This window comes from Plecotus auritus, assembly GCF_963455305.1.
Source record: "Plecotus auritus genome assembly, chromosome: 2".
In the NCBI taxonomy this organism is placed as follows: domain Eukaryota; kingdom Metazoa; phylum Chordata; class Mammalia; order Chiroptera; family Vespertilionidae; genus Plecotus; species Plecotus auritus.
This window is the reverse complement of record NC_137771.1, coordinates 220,483,438-220,505,092: the sequence shown is the minus strand read 5'-3', so window position 1 is coordinate 220,505,092 and position 21,655 is coordinate 220,483,438. Positions and strand designations below refer to the sequence as shown.

Genomic DNA, 21,655 nt, shown 5'->3' with positions numbered 1-21,655 from the left:
CTCCTGTGTGGACCTAACAGAACAAGGGGCTCTTTGAGGATGAAAGTCACACCCACACCAGCTTGTTTCCCCTCAGGGCTGGATGCACAGGAGACTGAAAGTGAACTGCAGGGCTCACTCAGGGCCTGGTCCAGGAGTTTCCTAGCACGTGACTTGTGTGTGTGGCAACAAGTTAGTCTATCATGTAGTTTCCAGTTTAAACAGACGAGTTACACCCCATTTCCAGGAATTGTTTTGAGGAATAAATGAAATGCTGTAAAAAAAAGATGGACATGAAGTAAAGGTTCAGTCACAGTTAATAAACAAATGGACTCGCTCAGGCAAGGGTTACTGGGGGTCCTCTTAGATTCAACGGTGTTCATGCAGTCTCAGATCTCCCATTGCAGACAGGTCACCACTTCTCACAATATGCAGGCCCCCACCCAGGCCTCTGATTCTTTTTTCCCCTCAGAGACTGTATGAAAGGCACTCGTGTTTCCAATAAGCTTGCTCCATCCAGCTCCATATTCATCATCCCCAAATCACAATGAGGCTGCCTGAATTCCAGCATTTAGACCGCATCTGCCTGGGAGGCGGGGCGTTCCCGGAGCGGGGACCGGGCGGGACTAGGACACAAGCCCCTGCCCCTCCCCGGCCACACCTTTCCGCGGCCCCGCCCCTCCCGAGAGACTGCGCAGCCGCTGCAGGGAGGATATCGGAACCCAACTGCCCGGGCTCCAGTTTCCGCCCGGGCCTCTTCTTGCAGGCTCCGTCTCCTGCGCCCCGCGGCTTCCGGTCCACTGTGGGTCTCAACCAGAGACATGGGGAAAGTGAGGGGGCTGCGGGCCCGCGTGCACCAGGCTGCCGTGAGGATCACGGCGGAGTCCACGCCCAGCCTCGCGCCTCGGGCCCAGGAGGGGGCCCCTCCGCAGACCTCGGCTGGCGGAGTTGGGAGAAAGGTAAACTAGGAGCCAGGAGGCGGCCCTGGACGGTTGGGGTGGGGGTAGGGTCGGCGGGGGTTGGTTGGGGCGCCGCACTGTGCAGCTTTGGGGGTCCTGTGCTGGCTTCGGCCCTGTGGTTCCCCAGGCGGGTCTCCTGCGACCCGGGTACTGCCCTCGCGGTGTTTGCTGTGCGACCTGCGCACCTTCTCCGTCGGCGAGGTGTGGGGGCCTCCAGGCTCTTGCCACGTTGAGATGGCTGGTAGGGTTGACTTGCCGCACCATGCCTTGGAGGTGTGCGAGAACCAGACACCTCCCACTGAGATAGGCCAGTAAGCCAGGACAAGTGGATCAGGGAAACGGAGACAGCATTTTGCAGCCACCTAGAAAATCAAGATGCCAAGCAGTTTCAGCTATCTAGTAAATTCTGTCTTCCCTAAACCAGGACACTTAGGAGTAAACTAGAGGCCCAGTGTACGAAAGTCGTGCATGGGTAGGGACCCTAGCAGCTGCCAGCTGTCGGCTGCCGGCTGGGACCTCCCTTCCTGAGGTTGGCCTACCAGCCCAGCCTGGTGAACTCCCTCTCAACTCCCCCTCCAGGGGACAATTTGCATATTAGGCTTTTATTATATGGGACTAAAGGCCCAAGTGCATGAAAATCGTGCACTTGGGGGGGGGGGTCCCTCAGCCCGGCCTGCATGCTCTTGCAGTCCGGGAGCCCTCAGGGGATGGCCTACTGATGGCTGGGTCCGCTCCCCACGGGAGCTGGCCTAAGCCAGCAGTTGGATATCCTTAGCGCGCTGCGGGCTTCTGGCTGAGCGGCTTCTGCAATGAGCGTCTGCCCCCTGGTGGTCACTGTGCGTCATAGGAACCAGTCATTCCACCATTTGGTCGATTTGCATATTAGCCTTTTATTATATAGGATAGGATGGTTTGCACTTTTCCCCAAGCAGAAGGTAAATAGCTTAAATCACCTAACTCAAGGAGACAGGTAACAGAAATCCAGTTAGTGCCATTAATGCCAACCATACCTAAGGACAGATGAAGTTAAGAATAAACCTCATTTTGGTATATCAGCATAAAACTGATAAATATTCTATTGAAATCCTCCCCTAAGACCATCCCTAAATGCCCAGTCTTAAAAACTCCTCAAAGCAAAGGTCCCAATGCCGTACTTTCCCTCTCAGGAACATAACTGTGCCTCCCCCCTTTTTCCCCACAGGCGTGCATCTCTTAAACTCTAAGGGACCCCATGAGGCTTACAACCAGGGCAGCAATGGGCAGTGGCAGTTCATCCCAGGCAAACCCCCTGAACCTGTCCCCATGGCCCCCTTTCTCTGACTTCTTAGTAAGCCAAAGCAGACCAGCCTGGGCTCATTTCCCCAGTCCTTCCTTTGTTTCATTGTCCACAGCTTTAATAAACGTCTTCTAAAATTCACCTGTACTTGTGAAGCTTTTCCTGCATGAAGTTAAGAACCCACACACTACAGGTTGGCCTTAGGCAGACCTGCTCAGGGCCAGGCCACTTCCCAGTAACACCACCACAACATAAATGCCGCACAAATATGGCAGAACTTTTTTTTTTTTAAAGTCCCTACTGAGCTAGGAATAGGAAGGAAATTTCCAAAGTTAATGAAAAAGTGAGGAGGGGACTGAAAGAGACCCTTTGCCGTGTAGCAGTCACCCCTCCCCTCCTGCTCTGTCCGGAGCAGCCACTGATCTACTTTCTGTCTCTTGTGAACATTTCACATGGATGGAGTCATCGACGTTGTGGTCTTTGTGTTTGGGTTCTTGGACTTGTCTTGTTTTCAGCATTCATCCAGATTGTACCTTGTGTATATGAGTGCATCATTCCTTTTCATGGCAGGATGGCCCTCTATGGTATGGGTAGAGTACATTTTGTTTATCAGTGGCTGACCCAGGGGCTGCCATGGAAATATTTAGTGTGCAACCAAGGGGCTAGCAGGGGGGAAGTGACAAGACCAGGTGGACCAAGACTTTGGCTCAGTAATGCTAATGAGACCAGTCATGTTTATTGAGCACTTAGGTGCCAGTCACTTTATATCTTCCCCACTGCCCTAACCCTTGTTGTGCAGATGAAAAAGCTGAGAGTTTAAACTAACAAGGACACTCAGCTGCTGATGAAGGATCTGATGTTTGAACCTAGGGTCTGGTACCAGTGTTCTGGCTTTTATAAAAACTATTGATATATAATTAACATGTCATAAAAGTCACCCATTTAAAGTGGACAATTCACTGGATATTTTTTGGTATATTCACAGAGTTGTGTAAAAATCACTACAAATTTCAGAACATTTTCATCACCCTAAAAAGCAATCCCTATTATCAATAATTGAGGCAACCACGTTTCTACTTTCTGTCTCAATAGATTACCTGTTCTGCACATTTTATATAAATGGAATATACAATATGTGGCCTTTTATATCTGGGTTCTTTCACTTAGCATACTTTTGAGGTTCCTTGTAGTATTATTTTTGTAGCATTCATTTATTTGGCTTTTTTTTTTTTTTTTTTTTTTTTTAACGGCTGAAAAACATTCCATTGTATGGGTGTAGTGTACCATACCCACCACATTTTGTTTGTCTATTCATAAGTTGATGGATACTTAGGTTGTTTCTAATTTTTGGATATTGGGAGTAATGCAGTGAACATTCCTGTACAGAGTTTCCAGTGGATTTATGGAGTGGAATTGCTGGGTGGTACAGAATGCTGAGTTTTACTTTTAAAAGAATTGCTTGACTTTTTCCCACAGTGACTGCACCGCTTTACATTTCCACCAGCAATACATGATGGTTCCAATTCTTCCAAATCCTCACCAACTCTTGTTATTGTCTTTTTTTATTATAGCCATCCTAGTGGGTGTGACGTGGTATTTCATTGATTTGCATTTGATGTTGAATATCTTTTCATGAGCTTGTTGGTTATTTGTATTTCTTTAGAGAAATGTGTGTTCATGTCCTTTGCCTATTTTTTAATTGTGTTTGTCTTTTTGTTGAGTTTTAACCGTTCTTTATGTATTCTGGATGGCAAGCCCTTATCAGATGTGTATGGTTTGCAAATATTTTTTTGAATTTTGTGAGTTGTCTTTTTACTTTCTTGATATTGTCCTTGGAAGCACAAAGGTTTAATTTTTTTTTAAAATATATTTTATTGATATTTTACAGAGAGGAAGGAAGAGGGATAGAGAGTTAGAAACATCAATGAGAGAGAAACATCAATCAGCTGCCTCCTGCACACCCCCTACTGGGGATATGCCCGCAACCAAGGTACATGCCCTTGACCGGAATCGAACCCGGGACCCTTCAGTCCGCAGGCCGACGCTCTATCCACTGAGCCAAACCGGTTTTGGCACAAAGGTTTAATTTTGATGAGGTCTCATTTATCTTGTTTTCTTTTGTTGCTTGTGCTTTTGGTGTTATGAAAAGTTGAGGAAATCGCAGGGGAGCTTGAGCAGTGTTTGGTCATGGAGAGACTCTTTGACAATGGTTAGTTATCCTTTAGGGGCTGATGTAGGGCCCTCGATATATTTCAGTATTTACGTCTTAATTCCAGTAAAAGATAGAATCTGTACAGCTCCATTCCCTGTCACCCCTTGTCCTGCTATATTGTAATGCAAATTGTATCTATACACGGGTGGACAAAAGTAGGTTTACAGTGGTGAGTACAGGGAACACAGTTATTCTTGTATTATTTATTAATTATTGTATTATTTATTTGTATTATTTGTCTTCTTGATTTTACTTTGTATCCTTACTTGTGATTCCTGGCAATTTAACCTACTTGTGCCCACTTCTCTATATGTTACAGCCCAGCCTGAAGTTGTTATGATTATTCTTTATAATTACCTACATGTTTACCTTTTCTAGACTCCCTGTTTTGTTTTTGTGGATTTGAACTGTTTGATATCATTTACTTTCAGCCTAAAAAACGTCCTTAGTATTTCCTCTTTTTCCCCCTCATAGCTCCCCTCCCCCCGGTTCCCACCCCACCCTCTACCCTTACCCCCCCTACCCTCAGTGTCCTCATCCATAGGTATACGATTTTTGTCCAGTCTCTTCCCGCACCCCCCACACCCGTTTCCCCCCGAGAATTGTCAGTCCACTCCCTTTCTATGTCCCTGGTTCTATTATATTCACCAGTTTATTCTGTTCATCAGATTTTTTATTCACTTGATTTTTAGATTCACTTGTTGATAGATATGTATTTGTTGTTCATAATTTTTATCTTTACCTTTTTCTTCTTCCTCTTCTTAAAGAATACCTTTCAGCATTTCATATAATACTGGTTTGGCGGTGATGAACTCCTTTAGTTTTTTCTTATCTGTGAAGCTCTTTATCTGCCCTTCAATTCTGAATGATAGCTTTGCTGGGTAGAGTAATCTTGGTTGTAGGTTCTTGCTATTCATCACTTTGAATATTTCTTGCCACTCCCGTCTGGCCTGCATAGTTTCTGTTGAGAAATCAGCTGACAATCGTATGGGTGCTCCCTTGTAGGTAACTAACTGTTTTTCTCTTGCTGCTTTTAATATTCTCTCTTTGTCTTTTGCTCTTGGCATTTTAATTATGATGTGTCTTGGTGTGGTCCTCCTTGGATTCCTTTTGTTTGGGGTTCTGTGCACTTCCTGGGCTTGTAAGTCTATTTCTTTCACCAGGTGGGGGAAGTTTTCGGTCATTATTTCTTCTAATAGGTTTTCAGTATCTTGCTCTCTCTCTTCTTCTGGCACTCCCATAATTCGGATGTTGGTACGCTTGAAGTTGTCCCAGAGGCTCCTTACACTATCTTCATATTTTTGGATTCTTTTTTCTTTTTGCTTTTCCCGTTGTGTGTTTTTTGCTTCTTTGTATTTCAAATCTTTGACTTGATTCTTGCGATCCTCTAGTCTTCTGTTAGATCTCTGTATAATATATATATATTTTAAAATATATTTTATTGATATTTTACAGAGAGGAAGGGAGAGGGATAGAGAGCTAGAAACATCGATGAGAGAGAAACATCGATCAGCTGCCTCCTGCACACCTCCCACTGGGGATGTGCCCGCAACCAAGGCACATGCCCCTGACCGGAATCGAACCCGGGACCCTTCAGTCGGCAGGCCGACGCTCTATCCACTGAGCCAAACAGGTTTCGGCTGTATAATATTTTTTATTTCAGTCAGTGTATGCTTAATTTCTAGTTGGTCCTTTTTCATATCCTCGAGGGTCTCACTAAATTTATCAGCCTTTTCTAGAAAATTCTTGAAAAACCTTATAACCATGGTTTTGAACTCTATATTCAGTCATTTGCTTTCCTCCATTTCTTTCATTTGTGATCTGTGTCTTTCTCTCCGCATTTTCACTGCTTCCCTGAGTTGGTAGGGTAGCTTTGTGTGCTAGGTGTCTTATAGGGCCCAGTGTCTCAGCCTCCCCAGTTACCTGAGGTGGACACTCTTGGTGCACCCCTTTGTGGGCTGTGTGCACAGTCTTGTTGTAGTTAAGTCTTGATTGTTGTTGGTATCACTGGGAGGAATTGACCTCCAGGCCAATTGGCTGTGAGGATCAGCTGTGTCTACGATGGGAGAACTTCTGTGCTGGAGACACCCTTATGAGACAAGACTTGGTGCTCACTGAGTCTGCCCCCTGAGTGTGTCCCTTATGGATCTGAGGAGTTGTATCTGGATGGTCCTACTCTGACCCCTGGGTACACTGGCTCTTGGATCTCCAAAGAGGTGCTAATTTAGCCTCTGCCTGAGGCCACCCAGCAGGAGCTATGGAGAGATCTGCAGATTCCTCTTCTTTGTTTGGGTTTTGGAGGTGCCCAGATGAGGCCCAGCTCTGAAGCAGCGCAAGCTGCTGTGGGGCCTTGGGCCCTCTTTTGGATCTTCTGGGTCTCACTGACTCAGCTGCAGTTTGTTAGGTAAGTTTAGAATTCAAAGGACCAGGCCATTCATATGCAAAAGCCTCTGCGCACAGCTTGGATGTGGCGGAGTCTCAGGGTGGAGCAAACAGCAATGGCTTCGTGGGGCGGGATCTCAGGGCGGAGCAAACCGCAATGGCTTCCCGTCAGCCCTGCCCTAAGAGGCCTCTGGGTCTCAGTGTCCCTCGGTAATCGCTGCAAGCACCTCTGAGAGAAAGTCGCCCTTGAGTTTCACCCGCTGCCAGACAGTCCAGTTTCTCCCCGTATGAGTCTGGGTCCCCAGATTCTCGCCCGGAACTGGAGTTCAGAGCAGTTGGGAGCTTTTATCTCCCTACCGATTGAGAAAGCCAGCTGCATACTCAGTTGCCAGCCCTCTCTGCACGGCCGCCTCCGTACCTCTGCCTTCCGCAGCTCCTGTGAGTCTCAGTGTGCTTTTCTCTTTCCTTCTAGTTGTAGAATTTCCACTCAGCCAGCCTTCCTGTGGTTCTGGATGATGTCCGTTTTGTCTTTTAGTTGTAGTTTTGAAATTGTTGTGCAAGGCAGCAGTTCAGGTGTTTACCTATGCCGCCATCTTGGTTTCTCGTTACTTTCATTCTTGAAAGATAGTTTGAATGCTTTGCATATGCCATACCACTGCCTCCTGACCTCTGTTGTTCCTGATGAGGAGTTGGCTGTTAATCATATGGTGGTGCACTCCATTGTGATGAATCATCTTTGTGTGTGTGTGTGTGTGTGTGTGTGTGTGTGTGTGTATTGCTTTCAAGGTTATCTCTTTGCCTTGAAGTATTTTGACTGTAATGTGCCTTGATGTACTAGTAGATCTCTTTGTGTTTATTCTGTCTGGAGTTTGTTATCCCTTTGGAGTTTTTTGAGCTTCTTGGATGTGTAGGTTAGTGTTCTCCGTCAATTTTGGCAAGTTTTCCACCATTGTTTCTATGAATATTTTATCTCCCTCTCTGTCTCTTCATCTGATACTTCCATTACTTATATTGGCATGCTTAAAGGTACTCTAAGAAGCCATTCATTTTTCCACATTGCCCTTAAATATAAAAGTTATCTTTCTGGCAAAAATGGTTTAATTTGGGAATAGCAAAGAATTGCAATTTGGGAAAGCCAGCTACAGCAAAAATTGCAGGCAAGTCTAACAAAGTAGAAGAGTTGTCTTATGGAGAAAAAGGAGAAAGCTAGAAGGGTTGTTTTGAATGAAAGGCCATTAGAGAAAAGGGAGAGTTCTGGGAGGTGATGTTTCTTATAGTCTGAGATGCTGGGGAGTCAATTTCTTGAAGGACAGGGATGGGGAAAGTCCAGCCAGTCTCCCCCTGCCAAGGCACTAGGAGTGAGTTAATTAAATGTTTTTAATTAACAGGCTAATTTTTAAGTTGATAATTTTGATGTTATAAATATCCAAATGACCCTTGACAGAAAAAAAGGTTCCCCAACCCTGTTGTAGGAGGTGCAGTGTACAGCAGTGTTTCTTGTTGGGCCTGTAATTGGTGATTCCTTCCTGTGGAGGATTCTTCGGTTGGAGTCTCTAATTGACTATTTTCCTGTAATTGATGTCAGGTGGGTACTGGCTGGATCTCGCCTCCTGGCCTGGTCACTCCATTTCAGTCAGGTTTTCCTTTGTTTTCACTTTTGCAAACCTATTCTATAAATTTATTTCTATTGATTTCTCTGTCATGCTCTGTTCTTTTCCTCTTTTTTCTTCAGATGGCATCATCTCTATCAATCTTTCTTTAAATTTGCTGATCCTTTCCTCTGCCAGCTCAAATCTAGTTTTCAATCTCTCGAGTGAAATTATTCATTTTGATCACTAATTTTTGACTCCAGGATTTTATTTTATGTTTTAACTAGAGGCCCAGTGCATGAAATTTGTGCACGGTGTGAGGGGGGTTGGTCCCCTCAGCCCAGCCTGCACCATCTCCAATCTGGGACCCCTTGGGGGATGTCCGGGGATCGGGCCTAAACCGGCAGTCGGACATCCCTCTCACAATCCTGGATTGCTGGCTCCTAATCGCTCACCTGCCTGCCTGCCTGGTCGCCCCTAACTCTTCCCCCCACCCCCCGCCGACCTGATCGCCCCTCACTGCCTCTGCGTGCCAGCCTGATTGCCCCTAACTGCCCCCTCTGCCGGCCTGGTTGCCCCTAACTGCTCCCCGCTGCTGGCCAGGTCGCACCCAACTGCCCCCTCCCTGCCGGCCTGGTCACTCCCAACTATCCCCCCTGCCGGCCTGGTCACCCCCAACTGACCCCCTCTGCTGCCCTGGTCGCCCCCAATTGCCTCCCCTGCTGGCCTGGTCTCCCCTCACAGCCCCCCTGCCGGCCTGGTCGCCCTACACAGCCTGCTGTTCAGTCGTTTGGTCATCCCTCACTAACCTCCCTGCCGGCCTGGTTGCCACACACAGCCTGCTTCTTTAGTCATTTGGTCGTCCCTCACTAACCCCCCTGCTGGCCTGGTCATAGGCAGTCATCTTGTGAGGCTGTGAGATAGTTTCTCTCACTTCCTGGTAGTCTGTTTGATGAGATGTCATTGTACTCTCCTGTAGTTCTGTAGGCATGGTCTCTTTCAGTTCTGTGGCCTTATTTGCAATGGCTGCTTTGAAGTCTTAAGTCCAACATGTGGCTCCTCACTGCAGCTGCAGTTACCTAGATCACACTTTTCTCCGCATGTATCATACTTAGTTGTGCAAAACAGGACGTTTGGGAAGTGCATCATAGCACCCCAGAGGGTTAATGTTTACATTGGCCTAGCTATTCTACTCTCCCTCTGGTGTGCAGCCTTGGATCTCCTTGCACACACACACACACACACACACACACACACACACACACACACACTAGAGGCCCGATGCACGAAGATTCATGCAAGAATGGGCCTTCCTTCCCCTGGCTGCCAGGACTGCCTTTGCTCCGGCCCGGAGCTGCCTTTCTGCCTTCGCTCTGCTCCGGCCTGGAGCCACCTTTCTGCCTTCCCACGCTACCCAGAGGTCCGGAGCGGCTGGGGCAGTGCAGAACGCCTGTGTCGTCGCCATGGCAATGGCACAAGCGTCCCGCCCCCGGCCGCTTGGCGCCTGTGTATGCAAATTAACCCGCCATCTTTGTTGGGTTAATTTGCATACTCACTCCTGATTGGCTGATGGGCATCGTGAAGGTATGACCAATTTGCATCTTTCTCTTTTATTAGCGTAGAGATATATATAGTTTTAATCTTTTTGCCTGGCTATCTGGATCAGCATAAATCACTTACTAGTCAGATTGTGTGAAAAGCCCTTTTGGTCTCATTAGGTTTTGGCCCCTCTCCACTGGATGTGCGTGGGGCCCCTAGGCTACTATTACCTTTGGGAGTTTACATTTTTGACTCATCTTCAGTCAGGGACTAGCAGCTTTGAGTTTCCCTCTGATCGGTCCTGAACCATCATGGCCTAGAGCCCTTTGGCCTGCAGACTGCCATGGATGCACTCCTGGGGCCGCTCCTGGGCTAGAGCAGGTGACCTTCAGCCAGTGCTAGCTCAGAGCTGTGCCTAAGCCCTTATGCTCGGGCCTTCCGCCCTGCATTGTGTTTGCTTGGGGCATGCTTTCCATTGTGCCCATCCAGAGGTGGTTGTGATGGGCAAGGGCTCTCAGTAGATTGCTCCTGAGGGGGTGCAGCCTGGACCCCAGGGTTGACTCTGATCCCAGGAGGGCTCTTGGCTGTCTTTGCGGTGTTCTCATTGTTACACTATGCTTTCTCTGACATGTAGCTGGTTGCTGCCAGTATTGTGGCACTGTGAGCTGCACAGCCTGCACAGATCCCTAGTGTCCCACTGTCAGGGCACAGCCAGAGCCCTGCACGGTGCTCTGCGTCGTTCTGAGTGGCTGTGAGTCCATGTATTCTTCTAAATTCTCCTACCCAACTATGCCAGGGCTGGTTCTTCTCAAACCCTGCCCACTGTGCTAACTATTGGGAACTTAGTCCAAGTTCCTCCTTTATCCTCTGCTCACTAGTAACAGGTGTTAGGTCTGAGCCCCTCTGCCTGGGGCTGGACCTCTTAGGACGCCGGGTCGTAGATGGAGAAGCCATGAGAGGTTGTGGGTATATAAGAATGAGTCTTTATTGCTGAAGCCAGTGGCCATATAGCTATCAGACAAGAACAGTCCTCACAGCAAAGTCCATACAGGTAGGCAGCCAGACCCCGGCTAGTGAATATGTATCTTTCCCGTAAAGCAGCATCAGTCTCTGTACCCACAGCTACCTGAGCAGCCACATGCTACCTCCTAGACTCACTGCCTAACATCAGAGCGGTATCTGAGCTCTCCGGCTCAGCAGCTCCTCCTGTCTCTCCTGCCCAGCTGCTCTCTCTAGCAGACTTCTTCACACACTGCATTCTAGCTGCTCTCCTCCATACTCCAGCAGACTTCTCACTCCTGCCTCAGCTGACTGGTCAGTAACCTACTTTTACACTATTCAGACAAAGAAGGCTTCGTGCCAATAGTTACATCAATCATACTGGCTACTGAAGGGCACAGTGTACCATTACACCCATCATGGTATCTTGGCCTGATTAGGATTCCCAGGCTCAGAGTCCTTGAACATTCTGTGTAGGCACATGCCCAGAGCGGCCTTTGGTCATTTAGGTGTACTGATAACAAGGCCTCTGTGCTCCCACCGGCCTTGACTATCCCGGGACCTGGCATGGTTCCCACACCCACAACACCCTTAGGCATGGGCTTCTCATTCTGTCCTGATAGAGTCAGTGTCCTCCTTGGAGCCTGTCCCTCCCCTGGGCAGGTCCTTTGTGCCCACACTAGAGAAGGGGGCAGGGACAATTCAGCTTCTCCCTGGTGACAGCCCCTCCATGAGTGCAGCTGGAGGGTGGCCCCTAATCTCCTTGGCTTTTAAGTAGCTCCACCCTGCAGAGCTGGGTCAGGACCCAGTATTCTAGATCAAGCATGTCAAACTCATTGCCCACGGGCTGCATGCGGCCCAGCCAATATAATGGCATGTAAGAAACGTTTTAATAAAAATTTCGTAACTTAATTTTTACAATATCCTGTTATACATGATTATTAATAATGAACTACAACTTTCGCTAATGACTGATTACTATAATCGTGTTGCATTCACTTCCCTCACGTGCCTTACCCGCAGGCGCACCATTTCTCTCCACTAATACTAGCAGCGAATATGTTAGCAGCCGATTGCCACGTCATTAGTCTTGAACTGACTTGTTTGGTGTGCACAAACAGGAAATATTTCGCTTTCAGAGAACAAGAAAAATAGATTTATTTGCGTTAAGTTTATTAATTTGTGCAGTTATTCAGTGTCTGGTAAGTTAACATTCAAGAAAAAAATATTAATTTTTATTAAAATGTTCTATTATTTTATGTTAACGATTACTCATTTATTTCAGTCCTTTGTATTCAGCATGTCTCTATCGAAATAAACCTATGAAAATTGAAGCTTTTGTTTTTTTGCGGCACACATAAACTTAAGCCTTGTTCATTTGGCCTGTGTTAGCCTTTGAGTTTGACATGCTTGACCCTGCCCAGGGTGGAGTGTCTGCCCAACAAAAGGGGTTGGGGCGCAGGGGAAGGAAGTCCTGGTTTTCTGCCCTCACCTTCTTGGAAGGTGAGGTGGGGTGGGGGTGGGGGGAACTTGCTGGCAGCCTGCCTCCCTGCCCCTCTCCCCTGACCCCGGTGAAACCATAGCCATGGACTGGGAGCTGGGGGAAGGGATAAAACTTCTTTGGTAGTTTCTGATATGCTGTAAATTCTTTCTGTCATTAATGAGACTTAACATTTTCTTCAGTTAAATGGTTTTTGGGGAGATGGTCTGCCACATCCTCACTCTGTCGTTATCTACATGGGTTCCTCTACAGCCCCAGCTTGTATTCCCTGTGTTGGCCAGGTCAGCTGGGATTCCCTCAGCAGATAAAATCCTGCCAGACTCAGACTGCAGCTGACATCATAAGGAAACGACCCACCATAAGTGAGAGTCAGCAGGCAGTGCAAGCATCAAAATCAGACTGCTGTGAAGTCAGAAAATGGAATTGTTAGAGACTACAAAATCGATGTGCCTGAAATAGGAAAGACATAAAGGAACCAAATAGGAGAAAGGAGAACAAGACCAGCAATAAAAGCAATACATAGACCTTGTATTAATAAGGGGGGCAGGGGAAGGAAGTCCTGGTTTTCTGCCCTCACCTTCTTGGAAGGTGGGGTGGGGGTGGAGGGCAAGGGGGTATGGTCATTGAACTTTAACATGGAATAGACAAACAATTCTGATTTCTAGTCACATAATGACATTGTTATTCATGGAAAACAGTCAGTGTGTCATCAATACCTTCTATATTAAGCTCCAAAATGTGAAGTTATGAGAGAAATTACCACTGCAGAAAATGTCCAAGTGACAGAGTAGAGAGAAGTTGAGCATCAATGTGTACAGATTATGTATGTGACCTGGGCTCCCCTTTGCTGGGAGGTGTCAGCTGATATGGCCTTCCTCGCCCGCCCTGCGTCCCCCATGCTCCAGCACTGCCCCCTGTTGGGTTCTCTGAGGTCTCTTATTTACTGCTCCTGGGCGGTCCTGAAGAGCCAGCCAGAGCTGCTTTGTCAGGTGTTAGGTGGGCGCACTCAGCCCAACACCTTCTTGGCGCTTAGACGAGTTTCTGCATCATCCCCATTCTGTCCATTGGTGTGTGACTCCCCTGGGAGTGGATGCTGAGGTCCCTCCCGAGGCCCCTGTCCTGGACATTGGCCCTGGAATGAGCCAGATGGGCACGGGGAGTGGGTTCTGGGTGAGCACGGTGCGGTGGGTAGAGTGACATGGATGGTTTTAAAACTTCGATGTAGGGATGAATGCAGTTCAGAAACGGACCTAGGAGAGACAGTGCTGAGGTGCAGGAGGGGATGTGACACAGGAGAGGGCTGTACAAGTAAGAAGATGTGAGGTTTGGAAGGAGATCCTGGATCTGGTCTAAGATGGTTCTTAAACCAGGAGCACGGTCCACCTGGTGATTCGAGGCGGGCAGGGAGGAGCTGCTGTAGGGCTCTGGAGTCTGAGCTCCCGGGGGTCCTGGGGCTTCCTCGCTGGGGAGTGAGGCTGGTTTCTCCAGGTCCTCCTCCGTGATAGTCAGTCCTAGTGCATCTTGAGGCTCTCACCCAAGGGTCTCCCTGCCGTGTGACGGGCCTTGCATTTCACCACAAAGCCATGGAGCAAGTCTTACATGGTCTTCTTTCTTTCCTTCTTAGGAGTGGGCTTTTGTGAACACTGACATCTTTGCCAGGACCAAGATAGACCCCAGTGCCTTGGTGCAGAAGCTGGACTTGGACACAAGGAGTGTTGCTTCCATCAGGAGAGGTGAGAGGGAGCGAGGCGGACCTTACGATTTGCAGTGCCTGGCTGGCTTTGAGTTGTTCAAATGCATAGGGAAGAGCAAATTTCAGTTAACTACATTTTTTTAATCCTCACTCGAGGATATTTTTCCATTGATTTTTAGGGAGAGTGGAAGAGAGAGGGAAAGACAGAGAGAAATATCGATGTGAGAGAAAACATCGATTGGTTGCCTCCTGCATGAGCCTGACCAGGGCCTGAGCCAGGGAGGAGCCTGCAACCAAGGTACACGTCCTTGACGGGAATCGAACCCGGGAACCTTTGGTCCGCAGGCCGATGCTCTATCCACTCAGCCAAACCGGCTAGGGCTAACTGTATAATTTTAAAAGGTTTTTACTAATGGAAAACTTTAAAATATACTATAATAGAAAGAATGGTATAAAGAAATTCCCTGTGCCCAGCACCCATCTTCAATACACACATACTGCATTATTTTGAAGCAAATGGTTTCTCTCATGAATTCTATAGTATCTATTTCTAAGGGCACTTCCTTAAATAGCATACCTACAGTGCCGTTATCACATCTAAACAAATTAGCAGTAATTTCTTATCAAATGTACATGCAGTGTTCACCCCTTTTTGATTGCCTCATCAAGTTTTTTGTAAAGATCAGGGTGCAAACAAGTGCCCTTGCTGTGTTGCAGCCCGCTCCCAAGCTTTTCCCTCATGTTTTTATGAGGGCATTTTTCTGACTGCACTTCCCCCATTTTGGATTTTGCTGGTTGCCTTCTCCTGGTGTCTTTACCATGTTTCTCTGATCCAGCCCAGTTCGTGGCCAGAGCTTTTTGGCTGAGCTTCCCTGGAAGAGGAGAGCAGCTCTGCTCCCCGTCACATTGCCCTGGAGGTGGAGTGAGCTCCCAAGGCCCGGTGGGTGCACCACCACCGTGTCTGGAGAGAAACCTCAATGCTGCGTAGGTGTGAGCTGCACATACGCAGCTGAGCATTTGAAATAAGAGAGGCGTGTGACCTTGTTAAGAGCACTCAGGCCTCCGGGGCAGGGCTGTTGGTCTCCGTCTCTGTAATCCTACTGTACTTTACCTGCACATCGACTTCCATTGGTTTAATTGACTATACGTTCTCATCTTTAAAGTTGTAAGTAGCTGTCCTTTTTGTCTTACTGCTTTAACAGTCTTTGTGTTCCTGGGGCTTTCTAGTGAATTGATGTACAGATTTTTCTTAATTATTTCTTGTTGGAGGATTCAGCAGCATCCAGGTTTTTAGTATCATTTCCCAGGTTTCTGTCTGTAGTTTGTAAACAGCTCAGCGTTGTAAGATGTGATTATTTCACAGGTCTGACTTATATCAAGCATCTTCTGTGGGGTTATGTTGTTTGCATCGTTGCTCTGGGTATTTTTATGTCACGGGAGATACACCTTCTTCTCCTTGTCATTCTTTGTACATTGAAACTGCAGGGAGCAAACACTTCCCCCCTCCCCTCCTAGGGATCCTGCAAATTAGATTCACTAAAGACAGATCAAGAGAAATGCAGTTTATTAATGTGTGCAGTACACTCCACCCAGGAGATACGGGAGTGATGAGAAACTGAAAGGGGTGGTGAGAACTTGGCTTCTATAGCATCCTAGCAACAAACGGTATGTTTATAGCCTTGCAGGGCGCAAACCGTGGGAAGGTAAATCATGGGGGAACGAATGGAGGAAGGTGTTTGTGAGGGTCCATCTTGGCTGCGACCTTCCCTCACCTTTACAATCACAAAGTTTTCTCCGAGAGGGAATTCCTAGTAGTCCTCGTTTTTCAGAAGTTTCTTTCTTTCTTTTTTTAAAAAATAATTCTTTATTGTTGAAAGTATTACATACGTCTCTTTTTTCCCCTCATTGACCCTCTCCAGCCCGTTCAGAAATTTCTTTGGTGACCAATTTCATCAACGGTTTTGTATGTTCACTGATTCTCTTACGGCTTGTCTGTGTATTTGGGGGCAGTTCTGATCACCTTTCTTAACCTTGGGTGAGTGCTTTACCTATTATAGAGGTTAGCTATTTGTCATTTCATACAAAAAACTCTTCTAGGATTTTGAAAATTGCTGAGGAAGTTATTCCCCTAGAGAGCTGACAAATGCTGTTTTCTGACAGTTCCCTATGGCGGCTACTCTCGCGCTTTCTGCCTGTCACCTCTGCGACCTTTCTCTCCTTGGTTGTGGGGCCAAGTTTGCTTTCTGTCCATAGAACGGGCTCTGCCTTCTTGGTCCAGGTTGGCATGCTGCCCTGCCTGTTGGTGGTGCATACACCCTGGAGGAGAAGCCATCTGTGCTACAGCCGGTATCCCCGAGCAGTTTGGAGGGAGTGGAGGGGACAAAGCATTAGCTTGGTCACAGGAGCCAAGCTGAGGTCCCGGTGCTCTGCTTCATTGGCCGTTGGATTTGGGCATCTGTGTAGCTTCCCAGGACTGTTCATTCCTCATGCATCAAATGAGCATGGCATCTGCTGGGCAATGTGCTTCATGGACCTGCCTGGAAGTCCTACTGGCCTTCAGTCATGCCCACTACTGGTGGTAGCTGGGGGTCATCTCCAGGGGCAGCTGGGCTGGTGGTGGCTGGGTCATCCCAGCGGTACTCCCATGTCAATGAGGGGCTGGCCCACTCTGTCCCCTTTCACAGACAAGGATGCGGTACAGGGGTAGGGCAAGCCCCATTGTAGGTGCCAGCCCTTCCCTTTGCTGAGCTCAGAGCTTTGAAGCCCATCTGGGAATGGGGGTCCTGATGGCCCTCCCTCCAGCACTGCTGGATGGTTCTCTGTGAGACATTGTCACAGCTGTTGCAGCTCCCGATGGAGCCCCCAAGGAGTCAAGATGCCCAGGTTCCTGGTGGCAGGTGACTGATTATCTCAGCCTCTCCCCCACCCGAGCCTCCCTCTTCAGCATCTCTTCCGATTTAGGTTGTTCTCAGTCTTGCTTCCTCCTTATTGGCCAGTGCCTGGGTCCTACAGGGGAACAATGGGTCTTGTACTCCAGGCCTGAGCTGGGCTGGTGGCCTGGGACAGGTCATGTGGAAAGTGGTATCGATGACTCATACACTGGCTGCTCAGTGGCCTGCTGGGCTGTGAAGGTGAGGTCACCTGTCTGCCTGGATTAGCTCAGAGGCGCCCTTCCTTTGCATCTTTGCCTTGGGCTGAGTCACAAATAGAACTATGCCTGTGTTTCGGCTGCTGTGCCACTGCCTTGTAGCCGGTATGGACTGGAAGAGGCTGAGCCCACTCGGGAGCCTGGCCTGGTTATGGGTCCATCACCCTGATGGATGAATGTCTGTTGTGCGGCTCCCATGTGCTTGTGTGTGTTCCTCTCCTTCTGGCAGATGTGCTCTCACAGATGTGCTCTCCCTGCAGCCTTAGGACCTGGTGGACCTGCTTTGCAGGTGGCATTGTGCCAGGGTTTCTGCACAGAGCCCTTGGAGCCCTGCGGCCTTTGGAGCCCAGTCTGCCCCCACTTTCCCTTTGATCCCCCTTGCAGGCAGGGGCTCCATACTTCTTGAGGGGGAACCACTAAGCTAGAGGCTGTCTCCCACCCAGCTCCCCCTGCAAATGACCCCATCCACCACCACCCAGCTCTCCCTGCAGACGGACCCCATCCACCACCACCCAGCTCCCCCTTCCACCACCACCCAGCTCCCCCTTCCACCACCAGCCAGCTTGGCTTTGCCCTGAGAGTCAGGGTCCCTGGGCTCATGCACCACCCGCATTGTGAAGCAGATTCCTCGCTCCTCTGTGTCCTCTCCTATGTGGGGACGTGTGGCTGTGCGTTCCTCCCCAACACAGATTGCTGCTCTGCCCGTCTTCTTCTAGTCCTATATTCATTTATGCTGGAAGGTTGCAGAGAATAAGCCCATTCTGTTCTCAGACAAGCACCTGGGGTATTGGGCCAGCACTCCATCTGTGGCCTCAACTGGGCATCACTAGTCCCAGACTTACGCCCAGAGAGGTGGGCAGGGTGGGGTGGGACTGGAGGAGGATAGGCCTGGTTAGGGAGGCAGGAGCAGAAGTGTGGGAGGAGAGCCTCAGCGTTGCCACCATGCTGGGTGGGCAGTACGCTGGACAACTTGGAGGCCACCAAGGGGCGGCGGTGGAAGCATGTCTGCTGGGCTCTGTGGCGGGAGAGCTTGGGGAAGTGGCAGTGGTGAGTGGACAAGGAAGCCACAGTGGAGGGACCTTGTTGCAGGGACACCTGGAGTGTGTGCACCCGCCTTCTGTGTCTCCAGGACTGCTGCTGAGATCCCTATGTCCCCTATCAGAGAGAGCTCTGGGCCTCACGGCCATGCAGACCACAGTGGCCATGCAGACCACAGTGCTGCGCCTGCATTTTCCCTGTGCACACGCCGAGCTTCCCGCTGTGCCTCTGACCCACGGCAGGGGTTCTCTCTGAAACCGGAGTCCGAAGCAGATGCAGGCCCAGGGCTGCTCTGCAGAGGGCGGCAAAGCTGCATCCTCTCTACAGCCAAGCTCAGGTTGGAGCGGCTGGCCCTGCCCTGGAGAGGAGCTGGGGAAGGCCCGGCCCAGCGCACAGGGAACTCTCAGGCTTTCCAGGGGTTGTTCAGGAGTTTTCTACCTTTACTCCAGCCTTGCAATCGGGTAGTACAGACCCTTAGACCACTTCCCTTCCTTGCCTCCACCCCACCGCCAGCTGTAAAAGGGGAACCAACAAAGAGGGGCTATGGAGAAGGAATGACTGCCTCAGAGGAGCCAGTTTCTGGACAGACCACCTGGTGTTGTTTGTAGCGTGTGTGGGTCCCCCGAGGACAGTGGATAGGTGTCGAGCGGGTGGCATTTGGGAGCCTGTTCCTGCCATGTTTGTGCTGCTAGCTGTCGGAGAGGGCTACATCCTCTATGGTTGCAGCTGCTGGCTTTGAGCTCTTGCATGTCTCCTGGGCTCTGGCTTCTGCTTTGGGGAGTAGGCTCTGGGGAGGTCATCCACTGTCTCCAAGGCCATCCTGGCCAGCAGGGCCTGAAGGCCTGTGTGCTTGGCCGAGTGCAGGACCAGAGGCGAGGACCTGCTGTGGCTCTGACCCTGCAGTGGCATAGCGGGAAGTAGGGAGGGGCCCTGCTGCTGGGTTGCTCTCACCTGGTCTGCATGGAGCCTGTTCTTTTTAACACAGAGAAAGCAGGAAAGGGCAAGGGCAAGGAAAGAACCCCGGGAGGACTCTGCCTGGGCATTTTGAGAGAAGGCGTTGGAGCAGGATGAATGGCTGTGGGGCTGGGCCTGAGGGTCCCTGCCTCCTCCGTGGTGGTGGAGGGGGCCTGTATCCTGGCGTATCTGCGTCAGGGCTTTGGGAGGTCAGTGTGCAGTATAAATAATGAAGACAACTTGGAAAACAGAAAAACGAAGGGAACACAGTCTGTACACCTGCACCCTCTGCTGGTGATCACCTGTGTCCGGCCATGCCCATAGCAGGTAATGCTGTGCCCTCCTGTGTTCCGGCTGCTTCTCTGGCTTCCTGGTGCTGGGCCGTCCTCTCGCCCCGGGGTTTCCCTGTGGAGCTCACCCACCAATGGCTCCTGAGCTGATACTCATACCACTGCCTTCTTGTTAGTAAAATGGGATATGGCCCACATTAGCATGAAAACTCGGCGTAAGGCCTTGGGGCAGCCTTCACCACCATAAACGTCTCCGTCTCTGCCCCTCTCCCTGTACACGGGCAGGCCCCACCCTCATGTCCCCATACATAGGCTTGGCGATGGTCAGCACACAGTGGCCTTGTTCCTTTTCCAGGTGTTGATGTTTGTTGGATGACGGGACCACACATCTGTCAACACAAGTGAATACATTGCAGATAAAACCATAGGGGTGGAATTGCTGAGGCAAATGGGTGGCCATTGAAAATGCCAGTAGTCGGTGCCAGTTTGCCTTGTGAAGGCGCTGCCCATGGAGCTTCTACCCAGTGCTCACAAGTCTGCTACTGGTTTGTGCCAGCCAGTTCCACACTCGGTTCTCTGCCATATGAAGGGTGGACAGTGGGGTCTGTTTTGTAAAATGTGCTCTTACTGGTAGAATGAGTTGTTAATCCTCACCCAAGGATATTTTTCCATTGATTTTTAGAGAGAGTGGAAGGGATGGGGAGAAACATCGATGTGAGAGAGACACACCAATTGGTGGCCTCCTGTACTCGCCCCGGCCAGGGCCAGGGATCGAGCCTGCACATGTCCTTGACCAGAATTGAACCCGGGACCCTTCAGTCCATAGGCTGACGCTTCATCCACTGAGCTAAACTGGCTAGGGGCTAGTACGAGTTTTCATTAGCTGTGTTTCTCTGTAAAGGGTCTATTTATGTCCTTTTCCTAGTTTTCGTCTAGGCCTTTTCTTACTGGTTTGGAAGAGCTATAGGAAAAACCTGTTTGTTATCTGCAGATGTTTGTCTCCCCACCCCCCCACACCTCATTGGTAGTGCACATAATTTTTTGAATTTGTTCACATAATTTTTTTTCTCTGCAGAGGTTTTAAATTTGCATGTGGTTACCCAGGTGGTGTGGCTCAGTGATTGAGCATCGACCTATGAACCAGGAGGTCATGGTTCAATTCCTGGTTATATGCCCAGGTTGTGGCTCCATCCCCAGTGGGGGGCTTGTCGGAGGCAGCCAGTCAATGATTCTCTCTTATCACTGATGTTTCAATCTCTCTCTCCCTCTCCTTTCCTCTCTGAACTCAATAAAAATACGTATATATTAAAAAAAAATCGTGTGTAGCCAAATCTGTGTTTTTTGTAGTACTTTTGTGGCTTTATTTTTTTATTTACATATTAATCTATTGGGACCTTACAGAGGGAGGTAAATGATTCCTGCTTTATTTTCCTCCCAAACCTGTGTCTTAGGTTGTGTTTACCGTTGTGGTGAGGAGACCGTGGTATCACAGATGCCTTTGTATTTTATGACTTGGGTCACATCAGCTGTAACCTGTAGTTGTCTCTCATTGCCTGTGCCCAGGTCCTTTCAGCGTTGTTGATGTCGTTGATAGAAAGGCTGATTACAAACTGATTTTCCTTATTGTTCCATTAGAATGTACTCACGTGATATCCCGTTAACCATATCCTCCCGAAATGCAACACCTGTGAAACCATATCCTGTCCTCTGACTATCCCCACTGGTGGCAGCTGTGGTGACTGGACAAGGACTGGGAGTAGGGGTGGGCCTCCCGGGTACAGGGGTGGCACTGGGGCAGGCAGATGGGCATCTTCTTGCTTGAACTTTGCGTTTTGTTCCTCGAGGCTCCTTTATGAGAACAGAACAGAGGGTTACTGACCTCATCAACACTGCTGCAGGTGCACTTCCGTTTTCTGGATGAGAAGACTGAGGCTCATATAGCTGTCCAAGTTGTGTCTCTACAATCAAAGCTCCAAAGTTCACTGTTTTGTTATATTACAGCAGCGTCTTACCTTCTACTTTTCTTGTGAAAGCAGCCTGTGCCTGAGTTTGCACCTGGCCTTCTCTGTGGGCTGCTGGGTGCCTTTTGGGTCCAC

The 21,655-nt window shown here is 49.1% G+C and overlaps 1 protein-coding gene across 1 annotated transcript in view; it reads left to right on the top strand.

The window, feature by feature from the left end:
• The first annotated feature begins 679 nt into the window (after nt 1-679).
• Nucleotides 680-21,655, top strand: part of SLX9 (SLX9 ribosome biogenesis factor) — a 38,723-nt gene continuing 17,747 nt past the window's right edge. The window contains exons 1-2 of the mRNA XM_080654376.1: nt 680-938; nt 14,061-14,169. Coding sequence (XP_080510502.1) covers nt 801-938; nt 14,061-14,169 — 247 coding nt within the window. The 5' untranslated portion in view covers nt 680-800. The remainder of the gene's footprint in view (nt 939-14,060; nt 14,170-21,655) is intronic.